A 16,806-nucleotide genomic window follows, 5' to 3' on the forward strand; every position below is an offset into this window, starting at 1 on the left:
AAAGAACAAATAAAAAATTTTGCCATTCTTGTGTGTCCATTCTTAAAGATGCAGAATATTTATGTTCAGAAAGAAATGAACTGTACAGCCAAACTGTGCATTTCTTCCCTCCCTCAGTTTCCACCTCCCTCTCTTCTTTCATTATACATATTTATCATGTATCTTGAGTACCAGGCCCTCTGCTGGACAGTGAGGACAAAGAGATGACTTGGCTCTTTCCTGCTTCAAAAAAGCCTACATTCTAGAGAGTCCATCAATAGTCAAAGTTTTATTAGGCCAAACTGGGCAAGTGGCTCATGCCTATAATTCCAGCTATTCTGGAGGCTGAGGCAGGAAAATCACAAGTTCAAGGCCAGATTTAGTGAGATCCTATCTCAAAATTTAAAAATTAAAATGTAGCTCAATGGGAAAGCAGCCCTGGGCTGGGTACAGTGGTGCATGTCTATAATTCAGCAACCGGCGGGGGGCGGGGCGGGGGGGGGGGGGGCTGAGGCAGGAAGATTGCAAGTTCAAGGCCAGCCTCAACAATTTAGTGAAGCCCTAAGCAATTTAGTGAGACCTTGTCCCAGAATATAAAATAAAAGGGATGTGAATGTAGCTCAGTGGTAAAATGCTAACTGGGTTCAATCCCCAGTACCAGGGGAAAAAAATGTAATACTAGGGCCAGCACAGAAATCTCTCTAGTAGGGACAAGTGAAGGATGTTTTCTCATTTGATGAATAAGTATTAAATTTATATTTGATTACTATTTGATTAAATATTATACTTAATTTGATTAATACTAAATAATTAGTATTTCTAAACTATGGAGTCCAGGCATGGCCCCTGACCTCAATGAAAGGGGAAAGACACAGATAATACATCAATCAACTGTGAGTGTTTGAGCAGGGAACTTCACTTCCCTTAGTTTTAATCTTTAAATGTATAAAACGGGATGATGATCTTTTCTTTGTTCTAAGGACTAGATGAGATGATACATGTAAAATATATAGTCCAGAATCTGGCAAAATAGCTGTCAGATCCTTTCCACTTTTTCCAACCTTGGCATATTTAAGTGAGTCCTACCTACATCAAGACTTTTTCTTTGATACTAGGGATTGAACCTAGAGCCTCATGTATGCTAGGTAAGTGCTCTACCACTGAGCTATACCTCCAGCCCTTTTACTTTGAGACAGGGTCTCACTTTATTGCCCAGGCTGAACTTCCTGCCTCAACCTCCCAAGTCGCTGGGATTTTAGGCATGCCACACTGTGCCCAGCTAACATGTTCTGTTTAAATTGTACTTGTTTATACTTGTTTGTTTCAACTGTAATTGCTTTTCCATTAGAGTAGTGATGGAGAAAGTTTGTGGAAAGAGAAAACAATAAACTTCATATTCCTTAATTTAGCCTGACTAGAGATCAAAGCAGGGGCAGAGATGAAGAACTTTAGATATCAGCTCCAGTGAACAATGCTGGGAGCCCAGGACAGTGTGGACCTAGTCACACCCAGGTGACCAGGGCCTGATCTGATTAGCAACAACAGGTTAGATAAGAATGAAAATCACAGTGGCTCAGGAGGCTAAGGCAGGAGGATCGCAAAGCCAGCCTTAGCAAAAGTGAGGTGCAAACAATTCAGTGAGACCCTGTTGTTAAACACAAAGAAAAGACCTCCAACTCCAATTTAAATCAAATTAAAGCAAGCTTGTTATTCCGACTGGCCAGGACTGTCCCTCTCCCAAAATCCGTGGGAATAGAAGACAGTCCTCCGGCTCTAGAAGCTCAGTTTTAAGGCACAAAAAGTTGCAAAACAGGGGTGTCTTGAGAACTTACAGATAACAGGATTTTGACAAGCATAATACAAAGGCAGGTAGTAGATTAATGGACTAAATGGTTCAGCACTTAGGGAGTAAATTTAGATCCCAACATCATAATTTATGAGGCGCCGCTAAGGTTTCAGAGAGCGTTGTTATCTGGTCAGGGAAAACCAGGCCTGGGTGAGTTCAAGGCACAGGCAGGCATTCCAAGCAAGTTTAGAAATCTCAGTAATTTATAGTAAAGCCGAAATTAATTTTTCATGCCTTTGTGATGAGATGGATCCCAATCTTAAGAGGGAATTAAGTTGGGTTTACCACCTATCTCTAAATAAAATACAAAAATAGGGCTGGGGATGTGGCTCAGTGGCTGAGTGCCCCTAAATTCAATCCCTAGTACCAAAAAAAAAAAAAAAAAAAAAAGAATGAGAATGAAAATCATAGCCAGGTGCAATGGCACAGGCCTGTAATCCCAGTGGCTCAGAGGCTGAGTGCCCCTGAGTTCAGTCCCCAGTACCCAACAACAAAAAAACAGAATGAAAATCACAAAATACCCAATCCCGGTGAGAGGCAGTTTACAAACTACCTGAAGAAGCTGGGTGTGGTGGTGCATGCCTGTATTCCCAGCCACTTGGAGGTTGAGGTAGGAGGATCACAAGTTCAGGATCAGCCTCAGCAATTTAGCAAAATCCTAAGCAATTTAGGAAAATCCTGTCTCAAAAAGTGAAGTTGGGGTGCTGGGATGTAGCTCAAATTTAAAGTTCCCTTGGGTTTAAACCCCATTAATATTTTTTTTTGTTGTTGTTTTTAGTTGTCAACGGATCTTTTGCTTATTTATATGCAGTGCTGAAGATTGAATTCAGGGCTTCACACATCGCAGGCAAGTGCTCTCCTGCTAAGCTACAACTCCAGCCCAGTACTCAAAAAAAAAAAAAAAAAAATTAAAAATATAAAATGAATAAATAAGTAAAGAGGGCTGCAGATTGGCTCAGCGATAGAGCAGCACTGGACTCAGTCCCCAGTCTTATAAAAATGAAACAAATTCTCCAGGTCATCAAAAACAAGAAAAGTTTGAGAAACTCAGAGCTAAGAGAGCCTAAAGAAACAGGACAACTAAATCTAAAGTAGCATTTGTCCTGGGAGGAATCCTGGAACAGAAAAAAAAAAAAAAATTAGATAAAAACAAAGAAAATTTGAATGAAGCTTGGACTTTTTTTTTTGGGGGGGGGTGGTACCGAGGATTGAATAAAGGGGCACTAGACCACTGAGCCACATCCCCAGCCCTTGAAGTTTGGACTTTAGTTAACATTATATCACCAGTAGCTGGTCTATTGTGATAAATGTACCATAATGAGCTAGATGTTAGTAACAGGGGAAATTGGTTTTATGTTTTATTTTTGTGGTGCGAGGAATCAAACCCAAGGCCTTGTGTATTCGAGGCAAACACTGTACAAACTGAGCCATATCCCCAGCCCTAGTAACAGTAAAAATGAAATTGGGTGTGGGGTTTATGGATACATTGTACTGTACTCTTTCATTAATTTTTCTGTAAATCTAAAACTATTCTAAAATGAGTTTTATGAAAAAACAACCAGAACCTAAATGTAAGCGCTTAAACCATGAAATATTTAGAAGAAAATCCTTATGACACTGGTTTAGCAAAGATATTTTGTGTATAATACTATGAACACAGGTAACAAAAGAAAAATAGATAAGTTGGGCTTTATCAAAATTTAGAACTTTGGGGGCCAGGGATGTATCTTAGTGGGATAATGCTTGCCTAACCCATGTGGTCCTCGGTTCAAACTCTAGTACCAAAAAAAAATTTCAAATTAAAAAAATTTTTGGATGGGCTGGGGTTGTGGCTCAGTGGCAGAGTGCTTGCCTAGCATGTGTGAGGCACTGGGTTCGATTCTCAGCACCACATAAAATAATAAAATAAAGGTTCATCAATATCTAAAAAAATATTTTGAAAAATTGGGGGGGGGGGAACAGGGATTAAACCCAGGGGTGCTTAACCACTAAGCCACAGCCCCAGTCCTTTTAATTTTTTATTTTGAGGCACAGTCTCACTAAATTGTTAGAGTCTCACTAAATTACTGAAGTGGCTTTGAACTTGTGATTCTCCTGCCTCAGCTTCCCAGAGTTGCTAGGATTACAGGCATGCACCACCACACCCAGCATCAAAATAAGATTTTTAAAAAGGGCTGGGCATGTACCTAAGTGGTAGAGCCCTTGCCTAGCATGTGTGAGCCCCAGTCTTCAATCTTCAGTTCTGAAGCAGATGCCCTTCAAAATTAAAAGCAACTTCCTGGTAACTGTTTTTACCTCCTCATTCTGAGGATAAATGCCGAGGAAATTAAGGTTGACGAATTTCTAATAAAGCACAGCCTAACTAAATCTCTATGTTTCTTGGTTGGTTGTTTTGGTACGGGGATTAAGCCTTGGGGTGCTTTGTTACTGTGCTACATCCCCTGACCTTTTTTAAAAATTTTCATCAAATTGTGGAGGCTGGCATGGTGATCCCCTGTGGCTCCAGAAGCTGAGGCAGGAAGATCACAAGTTCAAAACCAGCCTCAGCAATTTAGTGAGGCCCTAAGCAACTTAGCAAGACCCTGTCTCAAAAAAAAAAAGGTGGGGGGAGGGGAGCTGGGAATGTAGCTCAGTGATAAAGCAACCCTGGGTTCAATCCCCAGAACAAAAAAATGTTAATACTGGCCTTGAATTTGGAGTCCTCCTCCCTCAGCATCTCTGGAAGCTGGGATTACAAACCTGAACAACCATGCCTGGCTCAGATGTTATTTTCTGGCATTCTTAGCTTTAGGGTTGGTGGAAGCTAGTGGTCCTTCCTCTCCAGTAACTATGGAGATTGAGGCAGGAGGATCACAAATTCCAGGGCATCCTCAACAATTTCATGAGACCCCATCCCAAAATAAAAAAGGGCTGGGGATGTACCTCAATATTAAAGCACAGTGGATTATATTTCCAGTACCAAACAGATGGACCAACACACACAGATTATGAAAGGTTTACCTAATAGTTGAGAGAATGTTAAGTCAGATACAAAGGTTAAAAGTAAGACAGAGGGCTGGGGTTGTAGCTCTGTGGCAAAGCATTTGCCTAGCATGTGTGAGGCACTGGGTTTGATCCTCACTACCATATAAAAATAAATAAATAAAATAAAGGCATGGTGTCCATCTGCAACTAAAAAAAAAAAAAAAAAAAGTTTAAAAAATAAGGGTTGGGGTTGTGGCTCAGTGGTAGAGCACTTGCCTCTCATACGTGGGGCACTGGGTTTGTTCCTCAGCACCACATAAATAAATAAAGTAAAGGTATTGTGTCCACCTACAAAAATAATAATAATAAAAAAATAAAATGGCTATTTTTCTAAAGGGCCTGAGATAGTACAAGATAATTTTGACATACAATATGTTCTCTCTCCATAATCGCTATGTTCTAGGCAGCCAAAGCCAAACAGTCCACAAGATTTGTGACATAGATACATGATGGAAAGTTCCAGTCCAGAGACCCAGTTACAAAGTAAAAAAAAGAAAAGTGTAAACCAGGCATGGTAGCACATGCCTATAATTCCAACAGCTCTGGAGGCAGAGGCAGGAAGATCATGAGTTCAAAGCCAGACTTGGCAACTTAGTGAGGCCCTGAACAACTTAATGAGATCCTGTCTCAAAATAAAATACAGGGCTGGGGCTGTAGCTCAATGGCAGAGTGCTTGCCTAGCATGCGTGAGGCACTGGGTTTGATCCTCAGCACCACATAAAAATACACAAATAAAATAAAGGCATTATGTCTATCTACAACTAAAAAAAAAAATGCTCCCAGTTTAAGATTAAACTTTAAAAATATATATAATATATTTTAAAAAAGGGCTGGGAATCAGGCTCAGTGGTTAAAAACCTTTGGATTCAATCCCCAGTACCGGAAAAAAAAAAAAAAAAAAAGTGTAAACAGAATGGAAATGTCCATAAGTCATGAGTCTAGTAACTCCCCGGCTGCCCCCAGTACTGGAATTGAACCCAGGGGCACTCTCCCACTAACCTACATCCCCAGCCCTTAGTTACCCATGCATGACCTCAAACTTGCAATCCTTCTGTCTTAGCTTCAAGAGTAGCTGACATCACAGGCATGTGCCATAATGACATGCCATAATGCCTGGTTGGTAACACTCTTTGTGATTTTTTTGGGGGGGTGCAGAGGCAGAATTTAATCCAGGTCCTCACACACTCTAGGCAGGTACCCTACTATTGAGCTACATCCCTAGCCCTTTGTTTTTGGTACTGGGGATTGAACTCAGGGGTACTGGACCACTGAGCCACATCTCCAGCCCTATTTTGAATTTTATTTAGAGATAGGGTCTCACTGAGTTGCTTAGTGCCTTCCAGTTGCTGAGGATGGCTTTGAACTCGTGATTCTCTTATCTCAGCCTCCCAAACCGCTGGGATTACAGGCGTGTGCCACCATACCCGGCCCTTTTTATGTTCTTTTTTTTTTTTTAATGTCAATGGACCATTATTTTATTTATTAACTTATTTATACGTGGTGCTTAGAATCGAACCTAGTGCTTCATACATGCTAGGCAAGCGCTCTACCACTGAGCCACAATCCCAGTCCCCTTTTTGTTTTAAAACAGCATCTCATTAAGTTGGTGAGGCTGGCCTCAAACTTGTGATCCTCCTGCCTACCCAGTCACTGGGATTACACCATGTGCAATGGTGCACCACTCTAGCTGATAATCTCTTAATTTGCGTTTTGAGCTCTGGGTACTATATAGCTGTATAGCCACCTCATTTGGTTGTTCCAGATGCTTACAAAGGGTAGAAGTGATCCAAGATCATGTTCCAGGCAGCGGTTGGAATTGTCCAGTATCCTAATGGCCTCCAGACTCTATTTCCAAAGCTCTTTCAATGTTTTCATTGTAATTTTCCTTTTATTTTCCCAATGGTAAATTATATGATATGTATGCTTAACCATAATACAAAAACAACTAGAAAATTCACAAAGTACATTATCACTTGATTATAATAAAAAATAATATTACTTTGAATTTTCTAGTTTCCAGCTGCTCAGGAGATCTGATCCATGACACAAAGCACTCACCCTTCAGTAATTACTCACTGGTCCAACCAAGGTTCCCAGGCAAACAAAGACACTCCCATTAAACATGACATGCAAAGGGACTAGAAATGACCTCCTAGAAGCAAAGGGCAGGCCTCTGTTTTGGCAGGGTAACATTCTTTTGATACACAACAGTTAGAGTGAGTGGTCAGTGGCTATGGAAAATATTATGATCATGCTTTATTACGGTAGGACCTTGGGATATAGCACAAGGCCTGGTTTCACTGGCTGTGTTGAACCTTCTGGAAGTTCTGAGTATGAGAATAATGAGGAACCCAGAGATGACCCATGTATAGGCAGCCAGCCATTATATTTCCTATCATCTCAATCCCTGGACCCAGTTTACTTCAAGAGAATTTATAGATGTTTTATCTGCTTGGGTCATGGTGCAGGCTCCAACTACTCCCAAGGCGTGGTCACTGGAGGGCCTACCTTCTAAGAGCCACCTTTCTCTCCCTCCGTAAGATCCATAAGCCTAGAAGTTCTGAGAATGCTCCTTCAAATGGGCAGAGACTGTATTCAGCTACGAGAGCTGAGGAGTCAGATTTTCTTACAATAAAGGGACAGCACTGAAAAAAATATGGCCTTGGGGCTGGGGATGTGGCTCAAGCGGTAGCGCACTCACCTGGCATGCGTGCAGCCAGGGTTCGATCCTCAGCACCACATACAAAGATGTTGTGTCCGCCGAAAACTAAAAAATAAATATTAAAATTCTCTCTCTCAGGCTGGGGATGTGGCTCAAGCGGTAGCGCGCTCGCCTGGCATGCGTGCGGCCCGGATTCGATCCTCAGCACCACATACAAACAAAGATGTTGTGTCCGCCAAGAACTAAAAAAAAAAATTCTCTCTCTCTCTCTCTTTAAAAAATATAAAAATAAAATAAAATAAAATTCTCTCTCTCTCTTAAATTATATCTGCCTCAGCCCTTTAAAACAGCAATTTGGTGAGATCAATCACATTGCCTAATGCTGCTGGTTTTCTGTGCTGACTTGGAAACTCAAGTTTAGAGCCTCTTTAAACCGACTCACTCCTAAGGACCAGTTGTTCTGACACTGATAGTCTCTTTTTCTGTTTGTTTGCAATGCAGCCCAGGGCCTCTTGCATGCTCAGCAAGCACTCTGCCACTGAACTACATCCCCAATCCCATTGATAGTCTCTTATAAAAGATTATGATTCCAGTCTGACACTTATGGCCATACAATCTTAACATTTTGACCGATCTCTGCTGCAATTCCTTCATCTGAAAAGTGGAGAATAATTGAATCTCCCCATATCATAGGATTGTTGGGAGAAGTAAATGGGTTAATACACTTACCACTATGTATCATATAGAAGCATTTGTGATTATCATCTCATGTCACCACCTTGTTTCTTCAGTAAATGCTGCCTCACACCTGGAGAACTGAAGGCACATGTAAAAGCCCACCTACTAGCCTCAGCATTCTATTTATTTTCCTTTTTGAAGTCCAGGGTAAAATTTGGTATGCTCTCTACTCTCCTTTTTAATTTTCTACCACTCCATCTTTTTTGAGGGGAGGGGACTGAGCACATGGGATGGCTAAGCACAGCTCTATCCCTCCTAAGAACATATTTCCAGGAACCTATTGGGCCACTTCTAACCGCTAGATGGCCACATTACAGGGTGATTATTTCCTTAGGCAAGCAAACGCTTCAGCCCTCTAAAACAAGATTTCCTGGGGCTGGGATATCAACAGGAAGTCCTGCAGAGAAGAGCTCTGCCAAAACATTCATTCCAAGGAACTGATTGGTAAAGCAGCAAATTTGTCCAATCCTGTACAACATCCTGCAGCTCCACATGTGGCCCATTGCAGACCTCACCCACAGATGGATCTACCCCTCTGGATTCTTGGGACAGGAAGATCTATAGATAAGGTCATCCCAATGTAAGAAAACCATAAGAAAAGTTGCATTTACAAAGTGGTTGGGCCATTTATTGGTACTACGGAAAGTGTTTCTTTACAGGAGGAAAGGAACTCTTTAATACTAAAGTCTTTTCTTTTTTTCTTTTGCCTGTCTGGGGATTGAACCCAGGGTTTAGCAAATTCTAGGCAAGCATTTTCTTTTTTAATTTGTCCTAGCCCCCAGGCTGACCTCCAACTTATGATCCTCCTGCCTCAACCTCCAGAGTAGCTGGGATTACAAGTGAAAAGTCTCACCCATTTTATGCGAACTTGAGCCCAAACTCTCCATATGTACACAGGTTAATGACGATCAGGAACAAATACTTGAGTTAAATAAATTGAACCAAATATTCCTAGTACAAAATGATAAAGGAAAGGGAGGAGAGGGCAACGTTACAGCTTTTACACAATGCTTCAGGCAAAAACAGCTAACAATCCCCACTGTCTCCCAAGGTAGTCATTTAATAGTCAGTGATCCAAGTTCTAAGAAAATGTCCTGGAAAACAGGAACAAACCTCCCCACTCCCGCTTCTGTGACCTGCAATTAAGAAGCCAAGTTTTTAAGAACCCAAGACCGATGCTCTTGGCAAAGGCATTCAGAATCTCCAGTACGAGGCTTCAACTTTCTCATCTGTAAAAGGCAGACGCGGCGAGATCTGCTAGGCATCCAAATCAAAGTCATCGCGCTCCTCATTGTATTCCAGCACGTGCCTCTTGATCTTGGAGGAGTCGACCCAGGTGACAAAATCCTCCATGCTGCGAGTGACAAGGAAGGCGGGATCGGTAACCACGTCCGGGCCGACACGCACGTGGCCCTGCTCCACGAAAGTTACGGCAGCCTGGAGATGCTGTGCCATGCGCAGTTTGAGGAGCACTGTGGGAAGGCGGCGGCGACAGAAGGACGAGGCTGTGACGAAATCGCAGAGCTCGAGCGATCCGCGCGTCGGCACCAGACCGAGAGCATACAGCTTGTCCAGAAGCGCGGCAGAGGCGCGCACGCGAAACGGGTCACGCTCGGGGAGGTCGCGCAGTCGCCGCGCCAGCTCGCGCACCGCGCGGCTCAGCTGGTTGTACCGGGTGTAGTCTTCACGCCGCTGCAGACGGTAACGCCGCAGCACGCGCAACTCGTGCAGGTTGTGGTCAGTGACTTCCCAGTTCAGGAAGTCCACCTGCTTCAGTAGCTTCTGCTCGTGGAACTTAAGCTTCCGCACCATGATGGCGGCAGCCGAAACAGCGAGAAGCTAAATTGAAAGCGCGTTCAGACGCCCGAGCGACTACCGCAGCGACGCCAGAGTACCGAGTTCCTTGAAGGCCCTGGGCCAATGAAAGAAAGGCTAGAAGCCACGCCCCCCAACCCCGTTGGTCAGAGTTGGGCCACACCTTTGCATCCGCATCTCGCGTTTCTTGTGTCGTTCTCGTTGGCGGGCGTGGGGGAGGCGTGAGAAGTGCCCGCGGTGGGTAGTGAAGGAGAATCTGGAGGCGACTTTGCGGTTCTTAGTAACGGAGAATGCATCCTCTAGTGCAGTAACAATTTCTTCTCAGATTTCTACCCTTTGGGGACTCTCAGCAGAGGGTTTCCCCGAAAACCTGGGGAGGCCAATTCCGCGGGAGAGGAGTGATGACCGGCTCTTGAAGTTGGGTTCACTGCGCTCGCGACGACCCAGCGGCGGAGGCTGACAGAGCAGTCAGCCTTCCGCCTGCGACTGCTGGGTCTTTCACCAGGCGAGCAGAGCGGTTTCTCCTTGCCAAATAGGGCTGGACTGCACTAAACCTATGGCATGCGGATTCCCTGGCCACTTCCTACACTCATAAGATCGGAATCTATTGCGGAACTGTCTGCAAATCCTGTATTTTTAATTTTTTCTCCTCCCTCCTCAGCCCCGTGGTATTGGGTATTGAACCTGGGGTGTTCTGCCACGGAGATATATCCTCAACCCTTATTTTATTTTGAGATAGGGTCTCACTAAATTGCCCAGGACTCTAGCTCGCCATCATCACTCAACCTAGCTAGTCGCCGGGATTACAGGCGTGTGCCACTGCGCCTGACTGGAAATCTGTATTTTTAACAAGTGCCAGTTGGTTTCACGAAATACAGCGAATTTGAGAAACTTGGACTGTTAGTACAAGTCCTAACCCTTTAGTCTAGCCTCAAACGAATTAGCTTGGGTGGATTTCTGGCCACCGAGTATTGAACGCTGTTTGAGCTAGTTAGATATGTAAATTACATTTGAGCGCAGCGGGACTAACTCCCTTTTAACCTAGGCCTCTGACGCCATCTAGCTTCTACTCTGATCATTTTTGTTTTTCATTGTCTTTTTTTTTTTTTTTAATGCAGTATTTACTAGCTGGAAAATACATATGTAACATGTAAGTTATCGTGTATAATGCATACTCGTGTACTCAACAGCATATTTAAGTAAACATCACCACAACAATTGAACCATTTCATTTACCTAATCCAGCCTCTTTCTCCTTCCAAAGGTAACGGGATCTCCTGTCCTGATTTTTTTTTTTTTTTTTGGCGGTATTTTTTAGGGGCGCTCTACCACTGAGCTACATTCCCCAGCCCATCTAATTTTTTTTTTTTAATTTGAAACAGTGTTTTACTCAAATGACCAGGACGTTCTCGAGTTTGTGATTCTTCTGCCTCAGCCTCCGGAGTTGCTGGGGTTACAGATGTGCACCACTCTGCCCAGCTCCTCTCCTGAATTTTGTGTTTATTATTTTGTTTAAAATTTTTTTCATCATTATACATACAAATATATGTATACACACACACATATGTATTTAATATTAGGTGCTGGGGATGGAACCCAGAACCTTACCCATGCTAGGCAAGCACTCTACCTCTGAGCCGCACACCTGAAGACCGAGTTTATTCAAAGTATAACCTATGGATCAACAGAGAGCTTGTTGGAAATGCAGATTCTCAGGCCCTATTCCTGAGACTCAATCTCATTTTAACAAGATCTTAATTTGTGTGACCCTGATATTTCAGAAGTGTTTCATAGAAGACAAGACATTGATTGGAGTTTGTTATGTGTAGCTGTAATTGCTTTTTTCCCTATCGTGTAATAGTCTTTGTTTGACTCATTTATTAATCCATTTTCCTGTTGGCTTTGTTATTGTTGGATTTCTTTGGAGGGACTGTTTTCAGCAAAATTGCCATTAACATTTTTATACATGTCATATGTTGCACATATGCAGTAGTTTCCAGTATACATTGTAGGAGAGTTGCTAGTCAACCTTAGTAGATATTGCCAAATTGTTTCCAAAAAGATTGTATGAATTTATATTCCTTTGGGAATATATAAGAATTCCCTGGGGCTGGGGTGATAGCTCAGCAGTAGAGCGCTTGCTTAGCACATGTGAGGCCCTGAATTCGATCCTTAGCACCACATACAAATGAATAAATAGAATAAAGGTATTAAAAAAAAAAGAATCCCCTTTGCTTCGTATTCTCATCAGTGCTTGGTTATTTTTGTTGTTATTGTTAGGTTGTTTGTTGTTTTGCAGTATAGGAGTTTAAACCCAGGGGTCCTCTTTTTTTTTTTGGTACCAAGGATTTAACCCAGAAGCACTTAATCACTCAGCCACATCCCCAGCCAGTTTTTGTTTGTTTGTTTGTTTTGTTTTGAGGCAGGCCTAACTCCTGCTGTTCTCCTTCCCAAGCCTCCTGAGCTGCTTTGCCACCACACTCAGCTAAACCCAGGATTCTGTACCACTGAGCCACATCTATAGCCCTTTTTAATTTATTATTTTGAGACAGGGCTTTACTAATTGCCAAGACTGGCCTCAAACTTGCAATTCTCCTGCCTCAGTCTCCTGAATCGCTTCGATTACAGGCATGTACCACTGTGCCAGGCTTGGTTATTAGTTTTTAAAATGTTTGCCAATGTGGTGTGTAGGTGTGTATCTGTTTTCTTCCTTCCTTCTTTTTTTTTTTTTTTGGCACTTTACCACTGAGCGACATTCCCAGCTGTTTTGTTTGTTTGTTGTTTTAATATTTTATTTTTTAGTTGTAGTTGGATACAATACCTTTACTTCACTTATTTATTTTTTATGTGGTGCTGAAGTGGGTTATAGGCATGTACCACCGTGGGCCCAATGTGTAATGGTATTTCATTGTGACTTTAATTTGCATTGTCTCAATGAATAAAAGCTTTATGTGTTTCTTACTCTGGGAAATGCCTCTTTGTGTCCTTTGTTTATTTTTCAATGAGATTGTATGGTAAGTAGAATAATGACCTCCTAAAGACTTCCACCAGGAACCTGTGAATGTGTTACCTTATACTACATAAAGGACTTTGCAGGTATGTTTAAGACTGTTTATTGAGATAATGGATATTGTAATTATCTTGACTTAATTCCACATTGTATTTATAAATCATAACATCACTCTGTATGCCATAAATATATACAATACTTTAGCAATTTGAAGTTGAAAAAAATTTTTAAATATATTTTTTAGTTGTTGATGGACCTTGATTTTATTTATTTATATATGGTACTGAGAATCGAACCCAGTGCTTCACACATGCTAGGCAAGCACTCTATCACTGAACCACAACCCCAGCCCTGCAGTTGAAAATTTTAAATGCAAAAAAAAGTGGGGGGCAATATTGGCATGGGGAGATTATCCTGGTGGGTCCCATGTAATTACAAGAGCCACAGGAGTCCTTATGAGTGAAGGAGGGAGTCAGAAGAGTCAGAGGAGATGATGGAAGCAGAAGCCTGATGAGATTGCTGACTATGATAATGAAAGTGTTCCAAGAGCCAAGAGATGTAGACAACCTCTAGGAAACTGGAAAAAGCAAGGAAAGAGATTATTCCCCAGAGAAGGAATATAGCTCTGCCAATATCTTGATTTTTTTAGCCCAGTGAGATCCACTTTGGATTACTAGTTTCTAGTACTGTAAGATGATAAATTTGTATTATTTTAAGACATTACATTTGTGATTATTCATTATAGCTGCAATAAGAAATGACTATAGATTTTTTATTTTTTGGTAGTACTGGCGATTGAACCTAGGGCCTCTAACACGAGAGGCTACTGTTCTATTCTACCATGGAGCTTCATCCCCGACCATTTATTTATTTATTTAGGTACTGAGGATTGAACCTAGGAGTGCCTAACCATTGACCTATACTCCCAGTTCTTTTTTATTTTTTGAGACAGGGTCTTGCTAAGTTGCTTAGGGCCTTGCTAAGTTGCTGAAACTGGGGTTGAATTGGAATCCACCTGCTTCAGCCTCCCAAGTCACCGGGATTCCAGGCAGGCAGTATTCTGCTCTGCAGGTTTTAATTTTAAATAGGGTATGCCAGGGTAGGTCTTGATGAGAAAGTTCTATTTTATAGTTAATCCTTGTGCACATTCAGGGGAAGGAAGAGCATTTCAGGAAGAGGAAATAGTGCAAATACATTAGGATAAGAATGTACCTGACATGCCAGAAGAGAAATTACAAAGCTGTCTTGGCTGGAACAGAGTGAGAAGGGAGGATATTAAAGGGTATCAGATAACATAGAGGCTTCCAAGCCTTTGTAAGGACTTTGTAGGGTTTTGAGCAGAGAATTGACACCTAACATATTTAAAAAGAATCACTCTGAAAGCTGTAGTGAGAATAGATTCTAGGAAAGCAGAAATGGAAATGCAGAGTCCATCAGGTGGCTACTACAGTGATCCAGTGATCCAGGCAGCTGGGACCAGGAGAGCAGTAGAAAGATGCTGATAAAAGAGGAATCCTAGAAGGCAGGTGCAGTGGTGTTTGCCTATAATCTCAGCAACTCAGGAGGCTGAGGCAGGAGGATTGCAAGTCCGAGGCCAGCCTATGTAACTGTAGATCTGTCTCCAAATAAAAATAAATAAATAAATAAAAAGGGGCTAGGGCTTTAGTTTAGTGGTAGAAAGCACCTGAGTTCAGTATTCAGTACCACCACCAAAAAAAAAAAAAAAGGACTGGATGGTGGCGGGGAGAGGGGGACATCATTAGCAAATATGTTAAATATATGGTGTTCCATGCTATGAGCCTAAATAAGATAATCAAAGGAATGAATATAAATATATGCATGGACAGAGACAAGGTTGGGCGTTCAGGGTGGTATGGTCACAGACTGAATAGAAAATACAAGAGGATCACTTTATTGTGGTCACTCTAGTATTGATAATTATTAGAGAACCCGACATGGTGGCGCATGCTGCCTGTGATCACAGGGGCTAGGGAGGCTGAGGCAGGAGGGTTTCCAGTTCAAGGCCAGCCTCAGCAATTTATCGAGGCCCTAAACAACTCAGCAAGACCCTGTCTCAAAACACAAAAAGGGCTGGGGATTTAGCCCAGTGGCAGAGTGTTTGCCTAACAAGTGAAAGGCTCTAAGTTAAAAAAAAAAAAAAAAAAAAAGATAATTGGAGAGAAGAGGATGAACCAATGACATAGAAGGAAAAACAATTACAGTATGGTCTCTCTGGTACAAATGAAGAAAGTATATCCAAAAGGGAGGAGGGGTTAAAATGCTAGTGAGAGGTTGAATAAGAGAGCAATTGAGAATCATTGGGATTCAGCAACACCAAGGTTACTTGATAAAAATATTTTACTACAAGGTTAAGTGTGTATGAGAGAGGAGGAGAGACCCTGGGTTAAATCCCTGGTGTTCAGAGAATAGTTCAGCACTTTCACTGTGTGTGTGTATGTGTGTATGTGTGTGTGTGTGTGTGTGTGTGTGAGAGAGAGAGAGGGATTGAACCCAGGGCCTCACACATACCAGGCAAGCACTTTACCACTGAGCTACATTCCCCAGCCCTCTATTTATCTATTTTTGGGTTTTGAGACAGGGTATTGCTAATTTGCCCAGACTAGCCCCAAACTGAATCCTCTAGTCTCAGCCTCCTATGTAGCCGGGCCAGAAAGGCTTTCTTTCTTTTTTTTTTTTTTTCATACATAGGATTGAATCCAAGGGCTTAATCACTAAGCCACATCCCCAGCCCTTTTGTAATATTTTATTTAAAGACAGTGTCTCACTAAATTGCTTAGGGTCTTGCTGAATTACTGAAGCTGACTTTTTTTGTTTGTTTTTTTTTTTAAAGAGAGTAAGAGAGAATTTTTTTTTAATATTTATTTTTTAGATTTCGGCGGATACAACATCTTTGTTTGCATGTGGTGCTGAGGATGGAACCCGGGCCGCACGCATGCCAGGTGAGCATGCTACCGCTTGAGACACATCTCCAGCCCCTGAAGCTGACTTTGAACTTGTGATCCTCCTGCCTCAGCCTCCCAAACTGATGGGATTACAGACATACACCGCTGCACCTGCACTGCAGCTTTCTTGATTCTTGCTCCACCCAGACTAGTGTAGGTGCCCTCCCATGCACCGTGTGTGTGTGTGTGTGTGTGTGTGTGTGTGTGTGTGTGTTGGGGGAGCTGTTGAGGATTAAACCCAGGACCTTGTGCATGCTAGGCAAGTGCTCTACCATGGAGCACAGCCTCCATTCCCCAATGGGCCTCCCTTCCCCAATGCACATTTCATTGCAATGGTCACACTGTGCAAGGAGCATCTCTCTACTTGTCAGGACTCAACTGAGTTTCTGGCAGGTAAGGATAATATTTTACTTGTCTGTGTACCCCAAGGTCCTGGTACATAATAGGTACTCAGTTAATTGTTGTTGTTATTATTATTATTATTATGGCAACAATGGGAATTGAACCCAGAGATGCTTTACCACTAAATTACATCCCAGTTCTTTTTATTTTTTATTTTGAGACACAGCCTCACTAAGTTGCCGAGGATGGCTTCGAGCTTGTAATCCTCCTGTCTCAGCCTCTAGAGTACTGGGATCAGTCATGCACCATGGCCCCTGGCTTCAATTTCTTGAATCCATAACCGAATGAATGAGACAGAATGGATGAATTAAAGACAAGTGGAACTAGACTGTAAGTGCCTAGCAGGAACCTGAATTGCTAGTGCTGC

General features: G+C 42.3%; 1 protein-coding gene across 1 annotated transcript; it reads right to left on the minus strand.

Annotated features, from left to right (window-relative positions):
- Positions 1–8,850: 8,850 nt before the first annotated feature.
- Positions 8,851–10,160, minus strand: Imp3 (IMP U3 small nucleolar ribonucleoprotein 3). Its single transcript, XM_027925743.2, has one exon. It carries the CDS (start codon positions 10,059–10,061, stop codon positions 9,507–9,509), a length of 555 nt encoding a protein of 184 aa, XP_027781544.1. The 5' UTR covers positions 10,062–10,160; the 3' UTR covers positions 8,851–9,506.
- Between the last annotated feature and the right edge of the window lie 6,646 nt (positions 10,161–16,806).

The sequence above is a fragment of the Marmota flaviventris genome, chromosome 2, assembly GCF_047511675.1.
Source record: "Marmota flaviventris isolate mMarFla1 chromosome 2, mMarFla1.hap1, whole genome shotgun sequence".
In the NCBI taxonomy this organism is placed as follows: Eukaryota; Metazoa; Chordata; class Mammalia; order Rodentia; family Sciuridae; genus Marmota; species Marmota flaviventris.

What these genes read in the sequence shown, in the direction of transcription:
- Imp3 (XM_027925743.2), bottom strand. Translation starts at nt 10,061, where the DNA reads ATGGTGCGGAAGCTTAAGTTCCACGAGCAGAAGCTACTGAAGCAGGTG.